At 33.3% G+C, this 15,676-nt stretch overlaps 2 protein-coding genes across 5 annotated transcripts; one reads left to right on the forward strand and one right to left on the reverse strand.

Moving 5' to 3' along the window:
- Positions 1-4,244: 4,244 nt before the first annotated feature.
- On the forward strand, positions 4,245-10,163 carry LOC107878582 (protein GRAVITROPIC IN THE LIGHT 1). 4 transcript variants are annotated; one of them, XM_016725622.2, is made up of 3 exons: positions 4,245-4,578; positions 4,695-4,803; positions 8,371-10,163. In XM_016725622.2, the coding sequence occupies exon 3, from the start codon at positions 8,371-8,373 to the stop codon at positions 9,739-9,741; it is 1,371 nt and encodes a 456-aa protein (XP_016581108.2). In that variant the 5' UTR covers positions 4,245-4,578; positions 4,695-4,803; the 3' UTR covers positions 9,742-10,163. The 4 variants fall into 4 exon arrangements, with proteins under 4 accessions (XP_016581108.2, XP_016581107.2, XP_016581110.2 ...); XM_016725621.2 differs by lacking the exon at positions 4,695-4,803 and having other exon boundaries at positions 4,259-4,578; XM_016725624.2 differs by lacking the exons at positions 4,245-4,578; positions 4,695-4,803 and adding an exon at positions 5,895-6,452.
- A 2,773-nt stretch (positions 10,164-12,936) lies between these two features.
- Positions 12,937-14,314, reverse strand: LOC107878583 (protein app1-like). The gene has a single exon (XM_016725625.2). It carries the CDS (start codon positions 14,089-14,091, stop codon positions 13,093-13,095), a length of 999 nt encoding a protein of 332 aa, XP_016581111.2. The 5' UTR covers positions 14,092-14,314; the 3' UTR covers positions 12,937-13,092.
- Between the last annotated feature and the right edge of the window lie 1,362 nt (positions 14,315-15,676).

Below are 15,676 nucleotides of genomic sequence, written 5' to 3' on the forward strand. Positions count from 1 at the left end.
ATCAAATCAAATAACATAAGTATTTATTAATTTGGTTTTTATCGATTTCAATTCGCCTTGGTTTCAATTAATTGGTTATTAACCATAAATGAAAAATAATAAAATATAGAATAGAACTACGCGATCAACAAAGAAATTGCATTACTTAATTCTTTTTCTTCTCTTGAATGAGTTTCTACAACCCATTTACTGAAAGAGCAGCTTGTACTCGGAATACATTATCAATTACAAAAGCAGAATCAGAATTTCATTTAATGAAGGTTAATATTTGAAGAAAATTTAATCGAAGGAGGTTCAATATCTATTATAGATACAGAAAAATAATTTTAATTATATATAAATGATATATTTTTCATTGAAAAAGATTCGAATGAAACCCCTATGAAAGGGCTGGCTCCACCTTTGATCAATTGTGTACAAGAATATGTTATACTTCATCCGTCTCATTTTATGTGTCATAATTTGACTGGACACGAAATTTAAAAAATAAAAAAAGTCTTTATGATGTTTACCAAATTGTCTTTAAAAAATGTACTACTATTATCTTTAAATAAGTTGAATCTTATTAGTGGGATCAATAAGAAAAAATAAACCTATATTTTTAAGTATTTACCAAATAAAAAAAGATAATACTTTTTAGATGAACAAAAAAAAAGTAGCGACACATGAAATAAGGCGAAGGGAGCATAACAACTTTTGAGTTCAGACCCACTCTAACCCTCTTCATTTTTCATTTTGTTCTATTTTTTTATTTCTTAAATAAATTTTGATGAACATATTACATATACGTAATTTGAACTAAAAATTATTCATTATAAATAATTTTTATAGCCAGAATAAAAATTATTTCTTATTATATTCATCCTCATTCGATGGTGATACTATCTATTCTTGGCGAATAGTAACTCGTATCTGATTCAGAAGAGTTAGGGTTGAGCCTAAGGCAGCTAAGACATCAACTTACTTTTTTTTTTTTCTCAGCACATGCTGGAGGGTCACTTCTCTGGGTCATCCTATCAACTTATAAGCTTAATCATGATATGGGCGTAGCTCAATCTTTCGAACTTCATGTCTTTCCAAAAGCTGCTTAATCACTAATTGGGAGTCACTAAAGACTTGTAATTGTAATTGTTTCATGTCGATAGTCATCTCAAGTCCGGGTATTAATATTTGATCTTCCATAATATTGTTGGAGCAACGATTTGACAGGGTAATTGAGTGTGGATGACCTCTTCTTGTGGAGTGACAAACACCACACTAGCACTAACTCCATCTCAATGTGAAGCACCATTAAAGTACATCTTTCACAAGGGTCTTATTTCACTAACCATTATAGCTTCATCACGAAGTTCATCAGTCAATTCCTAATCATCAAGTATAAGGTGGTCCGCCAAGAAGTCTGTCAATGCTTGTCCCTTTATTGCCTTTTGGGGGATGTACAAGATCTCAAACTACCGAAATTAAAGGTACCAACTTGCAAGTCGGTAATACACGTTACATGTTCTTATGGATTGCCTTTGCCCTCAAATTGTTGAAATTTGAGGGGTTCATAGTCGACAAACATTTTGAGGCCATCATACTTGTCTTTGAGAGTTCTTTCAATGAATTCTTTCATTTGATCAATGGAGGCAGATTTTGAAAAACTTTCAGAGTTTCATTTTTTGATTTCAAAGTGAACAACAACATGTATTTGAAAATCGATCAACAAACAACACATAATATTTCTTTTAATCAATTGACAAAACTAGATATTGACCTCATAAATTGCTATAAAGAATTTGCAAAGGTCTTATTACTTCGCGATGAATTTTCTGAGAAAGTCAACCCGTGCATTTTATTTGAATAACAAAAATTACAAATTGAACTAGCTTTAGGATCTGAAAGGAAAAGGAAAAAGTTATTCAATTAAGTATCTGAAATGAGACGATTAGGATAGCCTAAGCACCGATGCCACATGTGAATTAGAATAACCACATTGCATTTAGGAGAACGATGTGTATAGCTCGGTGGCCACTTATACAATCCATGTTTATTCTATTTGCGAACTAGAGAGTCCGCCATACTCAGATCCTTCACAAAATAATAAAAAGGAAAAAATTCAATAGATGAATGATTATCACGACAAAACTTAGGAACATAAATAAGATTATTTTTTAATGACAGGGATGAATAAGGTATTAAAAAGTTTGAAATGATGATTTTATGCATTTATATTAGCGTTACCGATATGGAATATTGAAATGGTGTGACCTTTGCCTATAGCTATGTATTCGATGTTGTAATAGTCAAGTACAATGGCTAGGCTATGAACATCAGATACAATATAATGAGCGGCTTCACTATCCACGATCCAAGGGGTCTAATGAGAAGAAAAACGAGCAGTAAAATTTGCTCGAATTTGTAGATAGTTATGTGACTGTGATCTGCAAATTTTTGCGGAATGATCTACGCAGTTTAATAATTGACAGCAAAGATTTTTGTCGAGGGGCTGCTGTTGATTGTTTATTTGTGGGCGTTGTATTTGCCATTGTTGATTGTTGGCAGGAGTGTTCACACCTAAATGATGATTGCTGGAGTAATTATTGTTGTTCTGGCGAGAAGGAGTTGAGCTTGTCTTTTATGTTAATAGCGACTTTTTATCTTTCTTATGTTTTAGAAAAAACTTATAATCAAGAAGCTTTTTGTAAAGGTCTTAATATGAAATAGTAAAATCGTGAGCACGAATGGCAGCAGAGAGTTTTCAAAATTCATACACGAGTTCGCTGAGAATTTTTACAATGAATTTCAAGTTTGACACAGGTGCACCAGCAATTGCAAGTTCATTGCAAAGTGATCAAACTTGATGAAGATAATATGTGACTGGACGAGAATTTTTAGTGAGGTGGGCCAATCGATCTCGCAAGTTGGATATTCTTGTTTGAGATTTTTCTCATTCACAGTATACAAATTATCCCAGACAGTTTTGGCGTCGACTGCAATAACAACAATGTGGGCAAGCATAGGATCAACAGAGGTCAAGATAACATTTTGAATTAGTTGATCTTGGCGATATCAAGGAACAAATTCAGGGTTATCAGCATCTTGACTGTTCTGAGAAATGGTGCGAGTGGGAGCAGGGATAGAGCCATCAAGATGTCCATAAAGAATATGGCTATACATAAGCATTGAAATTTGAGCATTCCACAAGGAGAAATTGTGACTGCCTGTTAATTTCATGAGCAGTTAGTAACTGGATTGAATTGAACAATAGCGATGGCATTACTGATTCCACCAGCATTGGTCATAGAAATCTTAGAAGCCATTTGTGCGAGTAAGCAGGAAAAAAATAGAGAGAGGATCATCTCGTAGGAATTTAGATATGTCCCAATACCATAAAGAGATAGAGAGTAGAAGATGAAAACATAATCGTTTGTTATTAATCGTATGACAACTATTTAAAGAGTATGTACAAGACTTATATCAATAAAGAAAGACTTGAAAATTACAATAACTATAAGAATCCTACAATAAATAGGTGTCCAGTAATTATCGATTATTAATTAACCATATAAAAAATAAAAATAAGACTATACCATCAGCAAAGAAATAACATTACTTAATTCTTTTTCTTCACTTAACTGAGCCAAAATATCAAAATAATATGAATTTCAAAGACAAATTTACTGAAAGAAAAACTTATATCCAGAATACATTATCAATTGTGTACAACAATATGTTATATAACTACTTTTAAATTAAGACCTGATCTAACCCTCTTTTTTTTATTTTTTTTTATTTCTTAAATAAATTTTGATGAACATATTACGTATATATAATTCAAACTAAAAATTATTCATTAAAAATAATTTATATAATTATAAAAAATATATATATAATTTATCAATTTAATTATATTTTTGAATTTTTAATTAAATTAAAATTTAATTCAAATATTATCGATTTTTCGGATCGTTTTTTATTCGGTGAAAACCCCTATGAGTAAGTATTTGTACCTTCTTTCATTTTGATATTTTTAAACGTTTCAAAAACATCCACCTTTCGTTCCTCCTGTACACACACAAACACCTGTGCGAATTCACAGTGCGTCAGCCGTAAATATACAATTACCAAAACACCCTTAATCCAGCTAAGCTTCTATTCACACCTACCCACATATCACCCAAAAACATCATGGGCAATTCCGTCATATTCACATCCCATAATATTTTTTTTGTTTCTCCTATTCACATCCCATAAATTGACCCAACCAAAAATCTGAAAATCTTTTAAATTCCCAATACTTTAGTTCTCCAACACTTCCCCATTTTCCCTTGGTCCTTTTCGTCTTTTTCCATTTGCCCTCTTTCTCTCCATTTTTTCTTCCCCTCGAGCTCCGATTTTTTTTCTCTCTTCCCTAAAAACACCCATCAATTGTTTTTTCATATCTAAAGACAACAAAAGCACCACACCATTCATATAGCAGCTTATCTCCATCGTATTTATTTCAATGCCAGCTCTTCTGAGTTTTTTAGCTTAAGGCTTCTATAATCATAGGGAAAGAAGAAATTTGGATTTTTAGTGCTATTTCGATTCCCAAAGGTATCATTTTTTAAATTTTATTTTATAAAATCTATATATGAATCAATGAACCTATTTTTTTTTTTTTAAAGTTTCCCGATTATTTTTTCTTTTTGATTTTTTTTTTTTTGGTATAGAGTTGTTATGAATGGAGGATTGTGGTGATTTTATGTTTCATTGAGATTTTCTGTACACGGAGCTGAATATTCTACAGTTTTTTGTTTTTTCTGAAGGTTTTGGGCGAAGGTAAGTTACTTTGAAATTTCTATGATATTAATGTAATAGAAAAATGAATGGTAATGGATTAGATTGATTGGTTTAGTATAAATCTTTTTATTCTGCACCCGTATGTAGAGAATCAGTAGTTATTCGTATGCCTTATGTAATTCGGGGAGCACGTTTAGGTTTTATTGTCGTGTTTGCTTCAGTGTGTGCTCCCCCACAGTAGCTTACCGTGTGACCCTCGTTATTTATTTCCTGAATTTTGACTCAATAACAACAACTTCCCACCAAGTGTGGCTTGGGGACTGGGGAGGGTAAACCTACGCAGTCTATACCTCTGCCTCAAATGTGTGATAGAGAGGCCATATTCCAGGATAAGTATTTTCTGATTTTTGACTCACACTAATTAAGAAATACGTAATAAATAAAAAATAATTTTGTTAGATCACCTTTATTAATTAATAAAGTTTTTAGTAACAACTCTAAAAATTGACACAAATTGGTGTATAAAGCTAGTAGATAAGAGAATGTTCACATTAGTAAGTCAGAGGGCATTGTATTGTGCCTCTACTAATAGTTGTTGTACTATTCTTGTATTTTTTTTTTGGTTTTGTTAGTATCTTGTGTCTTGTATAGTTTAGTTATAATGTTATTTTATTGTTGTATATTAGTATTAAACTATTAATATTCTCTTCGTCTCATTTTATGTGCTTTTTTTGTCTGTCTTTAAAATAATGTCATTTTTTATTTGGTAATTATTTAAAGATGTAATTTTACTTTTATTTTTATTAGCCTCACTTACGATGTCCTAGTTAATTAAAGACGATAGTAGTATTTTTTTAATAAAGGACAATTACTGAACATTATCAAGTCGTTTTTTATTTCTTAAACTTCGTATTTGATCAAAATATTCCACATAAAATAGGAGGGATGAAGTATGTTTGTTTTTGTTTCTATTTATTTGTATTCCACGGCTTAACAGAAATGACCTCTCCGAACCCCACTTTGTTACAATTACTGTGGGTATGTTGTTAACAAAATACGACAACGTATCCATTGTCTTTCCACCTAATGGAGTTTGAAGATGGTAAAATATACGTAATACGTACTACCACCTCCTAAGCAGTTTTATCGACACAAAATGATAGAAATTGCATCTTAAGTTAGCTAGAGAGGTTGCACACTACTATCATTATTTTAATTTGGACAATTATTTTCACTATACTATACAAAGTAAAGAATGGACGGAAGTAGTAGTAGATTCTTACTGGCACCTGAAATAGTTTCACGTGACTTGACTTTTAATGAAAAAACATTTTCTGCTAAATTTGTTTTTGTCCGTTGGATTATATTGGGGGCTCATTTATCGAGGAGGCAAAGTAAGTCCAACGGGCATTTATATGTGCCTTTGGATGTGTGTAATCAAAGGTAGTGAAAGATTACTAGGACCCACGTGATTTATTTGCAGAATGGTTGAATGACGTGTGATGAAATTACTATATCAGTCCATTAACTGCACAGTGATGTGTTAACAATGGGCCCTGTTCATGCCAGGTGACACGTCTAAAGTTTGGATGGATATTCAGTACTTTTGAATAAAGGGTAAATTGGACTATTGCGAAGTTTTGTTACAGGCACTGGCTTTTGAGTCTTTTACTTGGATTAATTTTGTGGTAGGTGTTGGTCAAAGAATTTTTGAAGTGGAATTTAATGTGTAATGTAGTAGGAAATGCATGTTTGTTGATTTACTTTGGTGTGAATAGTGTGAGCACAAGAGTCTTGCGTGAATTATGGTCTAACTGTGGGGTGGGGTGGGGGTCATTATTCCATTCATTTTCATTCTGTAAATCTGAAACGTCTAGTTAAGGATGGATTCTGGTTATGAATGAAAGAAATTATTCCATCACAACTTTTGGTGTAAAGGATGATTATTTACGAGCTCAGTCGAATTCAATAATGTATGTTTTCGGCTCCTAGCTCTATATTTGTTTTAAGAAATCTACTAAATATGTGTGTAAAAATTATAAATTTAGAACCCATTATTACGACTTCATGTGGTTATCTTCGAATCCTTACTTTGTATATATTTGCTCCTTGATTGTCTCTAATTTTTTCTTCTCTATCCCCAAGATTTTGGGTGGAGTAAAAGTTTTAGGGATAATTTCTTAGATTAGTGGGCCTTGCCTAATCACAAACAGGTTGGCAATCTTTGCCGTCCCATAAGAATCTTAATATGAATTATTTATTAGTAATAAGGTTGTTTTCAAATGATTCTGTCCAAAGATTTGCTTTTTAAGAGTATTCAATTGGTTGTGGGGGGCTTAAGTTTGATTTGCTAAGTATGGGAGTACTATTTGCTTAGGACTTTGGAGTGTGGTTTTATCATCCCTATAGCAAAACTGCATTAATTCATTAGTAGGTAATATTTTTACTCCATGATTTGTTTTCATCTGCACATTGATGTGGCCTATGTTGCTCGAACTCTTCAAATGTGTCAGCTCGTACGTGTCGGATTCGCCAAAAGTAGTGTATTTTTGGAGAATCTAACACGGGTGCGACATCAAAAGTGAAGAGTCCCCGCAGCTTAGGATGTGGCTTTGTGCGTCAAGTCTTTGGCTGTGGGAAATTGACGATAAAGATTATTTTTTTTTAGAAACCGTGATGTCCAGGCTAGCTTTCGTGCACCTCTACTAAATCCACGGGATACCTTCCACTTTCCACCAACAACATGTGACAATATATGTAAGGTAATTTTGTCCATCAAGATAGGACAGATAGAAAGAATCACCAAGAGTTCTTTTGTCGCTACTGGGATTTGAACCTAAGACCTAGATACTCAACCCACTTCATTGACCACTAGGGCACACCCTTGGGTGCGACAATAAAGGTTATTGATTGGGGAATTAATACCGTTCTTGAGTTTGACCACTAGGACACACCCTCAGGTGCGACATTTAAGGTTATTGATTGGGGAATTAATACTATTCTTGAGTTAGGCAGAGGCTGTTGAGTCGTAAATATTTTTGGGCCAAATCATGCCGCTTCAAAATTATTTAGTACTATAAAAATATTGCACTGCAGAAGTTCTTTATGTTCCCAGCTAACCATTTTTATATTGTTGCCAAGAAGTTGCCTATCTAGTGTCTTTTTAATACTACCTACTATATAAAAAGCATTTACGAACTTGTAATGTAGATATGCCTTTTGATAGTGTCCTTTGATTGAGAGATATTCTTTCAACTTTTTTTTTCTCTTTTCTTCTACTTCTCTGTTCATCCTGTAGGATTCTTCCAATTAACTCTACTTTTTGAACTTGCAAAAGGGACAATGAGAGGCCACAAAGTCGATACTTAAATAGAGAACAAAAAGAAATTCCAATTACCTTTAACCGCCTCGATTGAAGAGTTAAAGTGTGTCGCTTTTTTCTTTAGCTGTAACATGTTAATCATTTGGTAGATAGTCGTTATTGCCATCATTGTATTCCTTTTCTCTGTTTAAATGACACTGTTATTAGCATTAGCTGAAATGATTATGTTGCTCCAACCTATAGTATGATATAATATCAACTTCACATCCTTATTTTCGCTTCAGATGGATTCAGTTAATCGATCTGCTGTGACCCCGAGTAAGAGCAAATTGGCTCGCACATTCGCTAAGGTTTTGCACATTCGAGCTCTAACAGGAGGAAACCATAAACCGAAACTCACTGAACATGTCAAGGATGATGATGTCGTAAAGAATGATATACTGAAGAGTGAGCTACTCAAGAAAACACAGTTCAAGTCCTTTGATGATGAAGATGAAAAGCTTCAGAAAGCAGCTGCAGAAGCTTTTCTTGCCAAGCTGTTTGCCAATATCTCAGCTATTAAAGCAGCATATGCCCAATTGCAATTTGCTCAGTCTCCATATGACCCTGATGGAATTCAATCTGCTGATGAGTTGGTGGTGTCGGAGCTGAAAAATTTGTCTGAATTGAAACAGTGCTTTGTGAAGAAGCAGTTTGATGAATATTCCCCAGAGAAAACTCTCCTTTTGGCTGAAATTCAGGAACAGAAGAGTGTTTTGAAGACGTATGATGTCATGGGAAAGAAGCTCGATTCACAGCTCAAACTCAAGGAATCAGAAATTATGTTTCTTCGGGAGAAGCTGGTCGAGGCTAATAAAGAAAACAAGCTGCTTGAGAAGAGGTTGAATGCCAGTGGGCCGGTGTCTCCTTTGGGCAATCTTCACTTTTCAAGCTTGAACCCAAGCCATTTTGTCACGTTCCTTCAGCAGACAATTAGGTCGATTCGAAGCTTTGTTAGGTTGCTTAACAAGGAGATGGAAGATGCTGGGTGGAAGTTAGATGCTGCAGCCAGTTCCATCCAACCCGGGGTAAAGTTCTTGAAAGCAAATGACATATGTTATGCCTTTGAATCTTTCGTTTGCCGGGAGATGTTTGATGGTTTCAACTATCCAAACTTTGCCGTCTCAACAGAGACCCTACCTGAGCAAAAGAAGATGCAACGGCTGTTTTTTGACAGATTCATAGAGCTAAGATCCGTGAAGCCAGCTGATTACTTAGCCTGGAAACCCAAATCAACTTTCGCAAGATTCTGTCGTGCTAAGTACCTGAAACTAATCCACCCCAAGATGGAAGACTCCATATTTGGCAACCTGGATCAAAGAAACATACTCGATTCGGGTGAGTATCCAGAGACAACTTTCTTCTTCACATTTAGCGAAATGGCTAAGCGCATCTGGTTACTGCACTGTCTTGCGTTCTCCTTCGACCCCATAGCTTCAATCTTCCAATCAAGCAGAGGTAGTCGTTTTTCAGACGTTTACATGGAGAGTCTGAATGAAGAAGCATTCTTCTCATGGAACGGATCACCAGAGACCGAACCACGCGTAGGTTTCACCGTGGTTCCCGGTTTCAAGATTGGTAAAACTGTCATTCAGTGTCAAGTTTACCTATGTTGACCACAGCATCAGATTCCCTCATTAGCAAATGGACCCCCACAACATCAAAACTACAGCTATCATCATATGGTGTTATTTTAATATTGTGAATGGGTACAAACAGACCAGAATGATGGAAGAATATAGAGGGGGGCATGGCATGGCTTTTCAATAAAGGGAAAGCGCGTTGATCATCTTTGTTGTCTGTTGGAAACTTGGAATAGTGTTACCAAACAATGTCTTTGTTTTTCTCTGTTTGTTTGGTTGGATATGTATTATTACTATTAGTAGTAATAATAGTAGTATTTAGTAGTAAGGTTTTTAATTTTTAAAGTAGAAAAGTCATTCCTCCAATTTTGTTAATATTTGGCGAGGGATGGTGGAAGAAGAATCTTAGCTGTGTACATTATTTTATTAATATGATTCGGCTATATTATATTGAATTAATGTTTGTATGTGCACATTTGGAGTGCTATATTATTCTTTATATCTGACGTAGCTTTATTATTGTATAATTTTACACTTCGGTTTTGTTTTCTGATGTAGCTGAATGAGGAGTGAACCTTTGAACTAACGAAGGTTATGGTGAAGTAGTAGTTATTTTTGTTTAGGAGTTTTGTTTTCGAGTCCTTGATATGGAGCTTCGGTGGGGGCTTTACTCTTGTATGGGTTCAAGTGAAATTGGATTTAGTGTCTGTTTGGCTTGACTTTTGACTTATAAGACATACATCATAAGCTAGAAAAATTTAACTTATAGATTTTGACTTATTTTTAGCATTTTAAGCCAAAAGTCATGTTAAGATTTTTAATTTATGATTTTTGACTTATTTTTAGTATTTTTGCTTAAAATTAAATGCTTATAAACACTTTTAAAATATATTCAAACACTTCAAAAGTACTTAAAAGTCATTTTGACTTACAAGCATTTAAAATAAGTCAATTCAAATGGGCTCTTAGTCAAGTGTAATACTTTTCTTATTAGTTGTCACTTTTTTCTACCGTAATTTTGTTTTAATAACTAATTTGATTTGCTGCTCTTGAGCTGAGGAATCCTTGGAAAAGTTTCTCTACTTTCATGAGAACTATGCATTCTATTTACTTCAAACCCCATTATAAACTTCACTAGCTATATTATTATTGTGCTCGTATTTATTGTAGACACCGAATATCAGCATGAAATACATATAAAAAAAAAAAAAACCTTTTTTTTTTTGGGTTGAAGACAAAATGAGGCTCCAAATATCAAATTCATCCTTTTCTAGTTTTTTCGCTAGCCCATTCTTTTAAAAGACTGCAGTGGCTTCCAATGCCTTTTGGGCCTTATGCCCATTATTTCAAGTTACAGACCTGAACCTTAGTATTGTCCACATAGTTTACAGGGAATATATATATATATAGTGATAGCAAATGAGCAAGTTAAATTGAATTTGGATATGAACAAAAATGACTCACATATCCAATCTATTCATCTTCAATACTTGTTCTCTTTTTTTTCTCCTCGATTCCTCCTTCCTTTCCTTCCCCAAAATCTAGTCGAGACATTATTATGGATGTTTCTGTCAAAAATTAGATTTTTTGTATCTTTGGAGAGTGCTTTTATCGTGTTAGACCTGAAAAAAATCTTTCATATAAACAAATCTCTAGTATAAAATGACTTCAAAACTTATTTGATATTCTGGACTTTACTAGAACATCTAGCTTAATTGATAAAACTTATTTACTACAACCCCTTTTATGAAATTTATCATGTTAAAAAAGTCCTAAATTTAGCCATGGCGACAAGAGAAAATTACATATATCTATGATTGTTGAGAGCTTGTGTTATCTACGATGGTTGTCTGGGTATTTGCATTTTGTTTCATAAGATTTTAATTTATTTATTATAATTTTAACATCACGGTATTTGAGATTACGAGATTCAAGGCATAATTGGTATATTATGCGTATGTTATTTTAATACTATAAGATTCAAAAGTTTTTTATTTTTTACTTTCTTAAATTATGTGTGAAGGAATGAAGCATTAAATATTTAAACTTTTAATTAGAAAATTTTGAACTCTAACACCTCCTTAACTATGTAATATATGCAACCTCATGTTGCAGTTTTTTTCTTTTCTCCCATAAGATAAATTCCCCATGCTTGATAATTACTTAATTCGGAGTGGAGAGATTGCATTCACTGTAACTTCAAATTTCATGTGGCGCCTTCCTGTAATTTCGATTTATGAGGATACTTTGATTGTATTTTCAAGAAAACATCTTCCAATTTTGTTATGTTTGGTTGGTCAAAATATTTGAAAAATACCATTTCTAGAAAATAAAATCATTAAAAATGAGCAAAATGGCCTTCTTGATAGAAGTAGGAAAAACGTATTGCATAAGTTGAATTCCATGTTCATTGCCTCCGCCTTGCCCATCCAAATCACCTAACCCTTGACCCTTCAATCACAACCCCACCCGCCTTCATATTTTTTTTTTCTAAATAACATATAAATACTCTTAGTTAATATTTTCGGGGCTACTTATCACAAACCACTTATTTTCCAAAAATAAAAATAAAAATTCTTCATTCCAAACATACCCTTAATTAAGATTATTTTACCCTTTCTTTTTCAAACCTCACTTGCGAAGTCACAATGAATATGTTATTGTCGTTAACTTGTTATACATATAGTTATGCATGCATGTGTGTCTGCTGTTTTCATGCGTTCCATTATATTATGTGTTTATAGGAAATTTCTGACTTTGGTCGTCCCAATTAATATGTAATTTTCATACTTTCCATGATAATGACACGTCCATGCATGCGAATCGTAGATGAGCTCAAAGTCCACGGTCTACAAAAGCTCAAAAGACACCAACCACACTATAAGTACCTAGGGCTCGTTTGAAGGGGGATAAGGAATAACTCAGTCGGCGAATAATTTTAAGATGAGCTTATTTTATATTTAATTGAAATAAAATTAATTATTTCAAAATTATGATATTTCAAAATTATGATGTTATGTTTATCCCACATTGAGACGGAATAATAATTACGGGAGAACTTATTTCATGATAATTAATCTCAGAATAGCTTGCCACCCAACCAGACAAGCCCGTATATTATTACATTTATTACAATGATACTGTTTGACTGAAAAGCTCCTTTTTTCTTTCACAGCAAGATTTAAGATGAAGTTTAGATATATGTTTATATGACAATAAACTATCTCATTAAAAATATATAAAATGATAATTTTATCATTAGATTAATTGTAAAAATAAAATAGGAGTTTTTTTCGACAGTCCTAAAAAGAACATGTATGAGCATATATGTCCCTACACAAACTGTCACATAATATTGTAGATATATTGCATTCCACTGCATAATCAGAAGTTGTCCGTGTCCAAATTGCAATCAACATGGCCAATTTCAGAATTTGGGACTAATTTCAAGTTGCGATTAACACGATCAATTTCAGAACTAGAGATTGATTCCAAATTGTGATAAACATTGCCATCTCCCGAACTTGGGACTGATTTCAGATTGTGATAAACATTGCCAATTTTCGAACTTGGGACTAAATTCAGATTGTGATAAACATTGCCAATTCCCGAACTTGGGACTGATTTCAGATTGTGATAAACATTGCCAATTCCCGGACTTGGGACTGAATTCAGATTATGATAAATATTGCCAATTCCCAGACTTGGGACTGATTTCAGATTGTAATAAATATTGCCAATTTCAGGACTCGGTATTGATATTAAATTGCGATTTACATGATCAATTGCAGGACTAGGGACTAACTCCAAATTACGATGTACATTGCCAATTGTAGGACTAGGGACAGACTCCAAATTGCGATTGACATAGCCAATTCCAGGACTCGGGATTGATTCCAAGTTGCGATTTACGTGGCCAATTGCTGGACTAGGGACTGACCTCAAATTGTGATCAACATGGCCAATGGCAGGACTAGGGACTGATTTCAAATTGTGATTAAGATTACCAATTGCAGGACTAGGGACTGGCTTCAAATTGCGATCAACATGGCCAATGGCAGGACTAGGGACTGACTTCAAATTGTGATTAACATTACCAATTGCAGGACTAGAGACCGACTCCATATCGCGATTTACATGGCCAATAGCAGGACTAGGGACCGATTCCAAATTGCGATCAACATGACCGCTAACATTTGTTTTTTTCGAATTTACTAATGTGGCATGGGCATTTAGCACCAATTTGCCTTCTGGAATAGGTAAAAAGTCATTGCTCTTTTTCTTATCCATGTTGTTCAATAGTTTTCTTGCTTCAAAACATGGTGCAACACAAACTAATATAATAACCAAAGCAATCAAAAGCATTAGCGTAAAACGAACCATTGGATAATTGTTACTAAAATAATAAGTTCAAAATAAAGAAATGGAGAGTGATGTCTGGTTGAATATTGAATGAAAAATATTGGAAGCAAAAGGAGAAAAAAGAAGTGGTGGGAATGAAGAAAAGTGAGGAAAGAAAAAGAATTATGTATAGGCAATAATAAAAGATGAAACGTTTGTGAGGGGTGCACGCGTGAGGGTCAAGTTTGTACTCTCTCTTTTTCAAAATAAGTGTAACTTTGCCTCATTTCACACAAGTTAATACTCTCTCATCATCTCAAAATAAGTATTCCCTCCGTTCCATTTTATCCGTCCCAAATCGGGATGACACATCTATTAAGAAAACAATGATTGATAATGTAACTTTATCATTTTGCCCCTCTTAATTGTGTCTTGTTGTTAGTTCCAATATTGATGGATGACTAATATCAAAACACCATTTATATTCTTAATGGTATACTCTTAATGGTACTCATCTTTGCAACATTTTTCAAGAATGCTAATAATAAGGAGTAATCAATTACACTAAGGGTATAATGAAAAAAATAAATTTGTCTTGTCTTCATAAGTAAAAAAGGACAAGTAAAATGGGATATCAAATTAAAAAATTTGGGACGGGTAAAATGGAACGGAGAGAATATAACTTTGGCTCATTTCACACAATTTAATACTCTCTCATCTCAAAATAAGTGTAACTTTGCCTCATTTCATACAAGTTACTCCTTCCGTCCCATTTTACCCGTCCTAAATTGGGATGACACAACTATTAAGAAAACAATGATTGATAATGTAACTTTATCATTTTGCCCCTCTTAATTGTGTCTTGTTGTTAGTTCCAAAATATTGATGGCTAGCTAATATCAAAGCACCATTTATATTCTTAATGATGTACTCTTAATGGTACTCTCTTTGCAACATTTTTCAAGAATGCTAATACATTTTAGTCAGGTGTAATACTTTTCTTATTAGTTGTTACGTTTTTCTATCGTAATTTGTTTTTTAATAACTAATTTGATTTGCTGCTCTTGAGTTGAAGAATCCTCAAAAAAGTATAATTAATTAATGACTAAACAAAGTATAAATATTCAAATTTATATTTTCAAAATATAATTCATAAGGCTAATTTGGTAAAATAAACTCCTAATAAATACTCCCCCGTCCCAAATTATCCGTTCCAAATTTTCTAATTTGATTTCTAATTTTACTTGTCTTTTTTCATTAATCAAGAAGAGACAATTTTTTTTCATGTTTTTACCCTTTGCATTAATTACTTTTTCTTCAAATTAAAATGTAAACATCATTTAATAAGGGTATTATGGTAAACTAGGCATGTTATTAATTATTTTTCTTAATCAGTGTATCATCTCAATTAGGACGGATAATTTGGGATGTAGGGAGTATTTTGTTAAGGAAAGTGTCAAGTCAACAAGGGCCAACTATGTTGAAATAGACTCCTAATAAATATTTTGTTAAGGAGAGTGTCAAGTCAACAAGGAGCAAATGTAATAAATATTTTCTTAAGGGGAGTGTCAAGCCAAGAAGGATCAATTATTTTGAAACGGAGAGAATAATTGTTTATATTACTAAA

The sequence above is a fragment of the Capsicum annuum genome, chromosome 7 (genome assembly GCF_002878395.1).
Source record: "Capsicum annuum cultivar UCD-10X-F1 chromosome 7, UCD10Xv1.1, whole genome shotgun sequence".
Taxonomy (NCBI): Eukaryota; Viridiplantae; Streptophyta; class Magnoliopsida; order Solanales; family Solanaceae; genus Capsicum; species Capsicum annuum.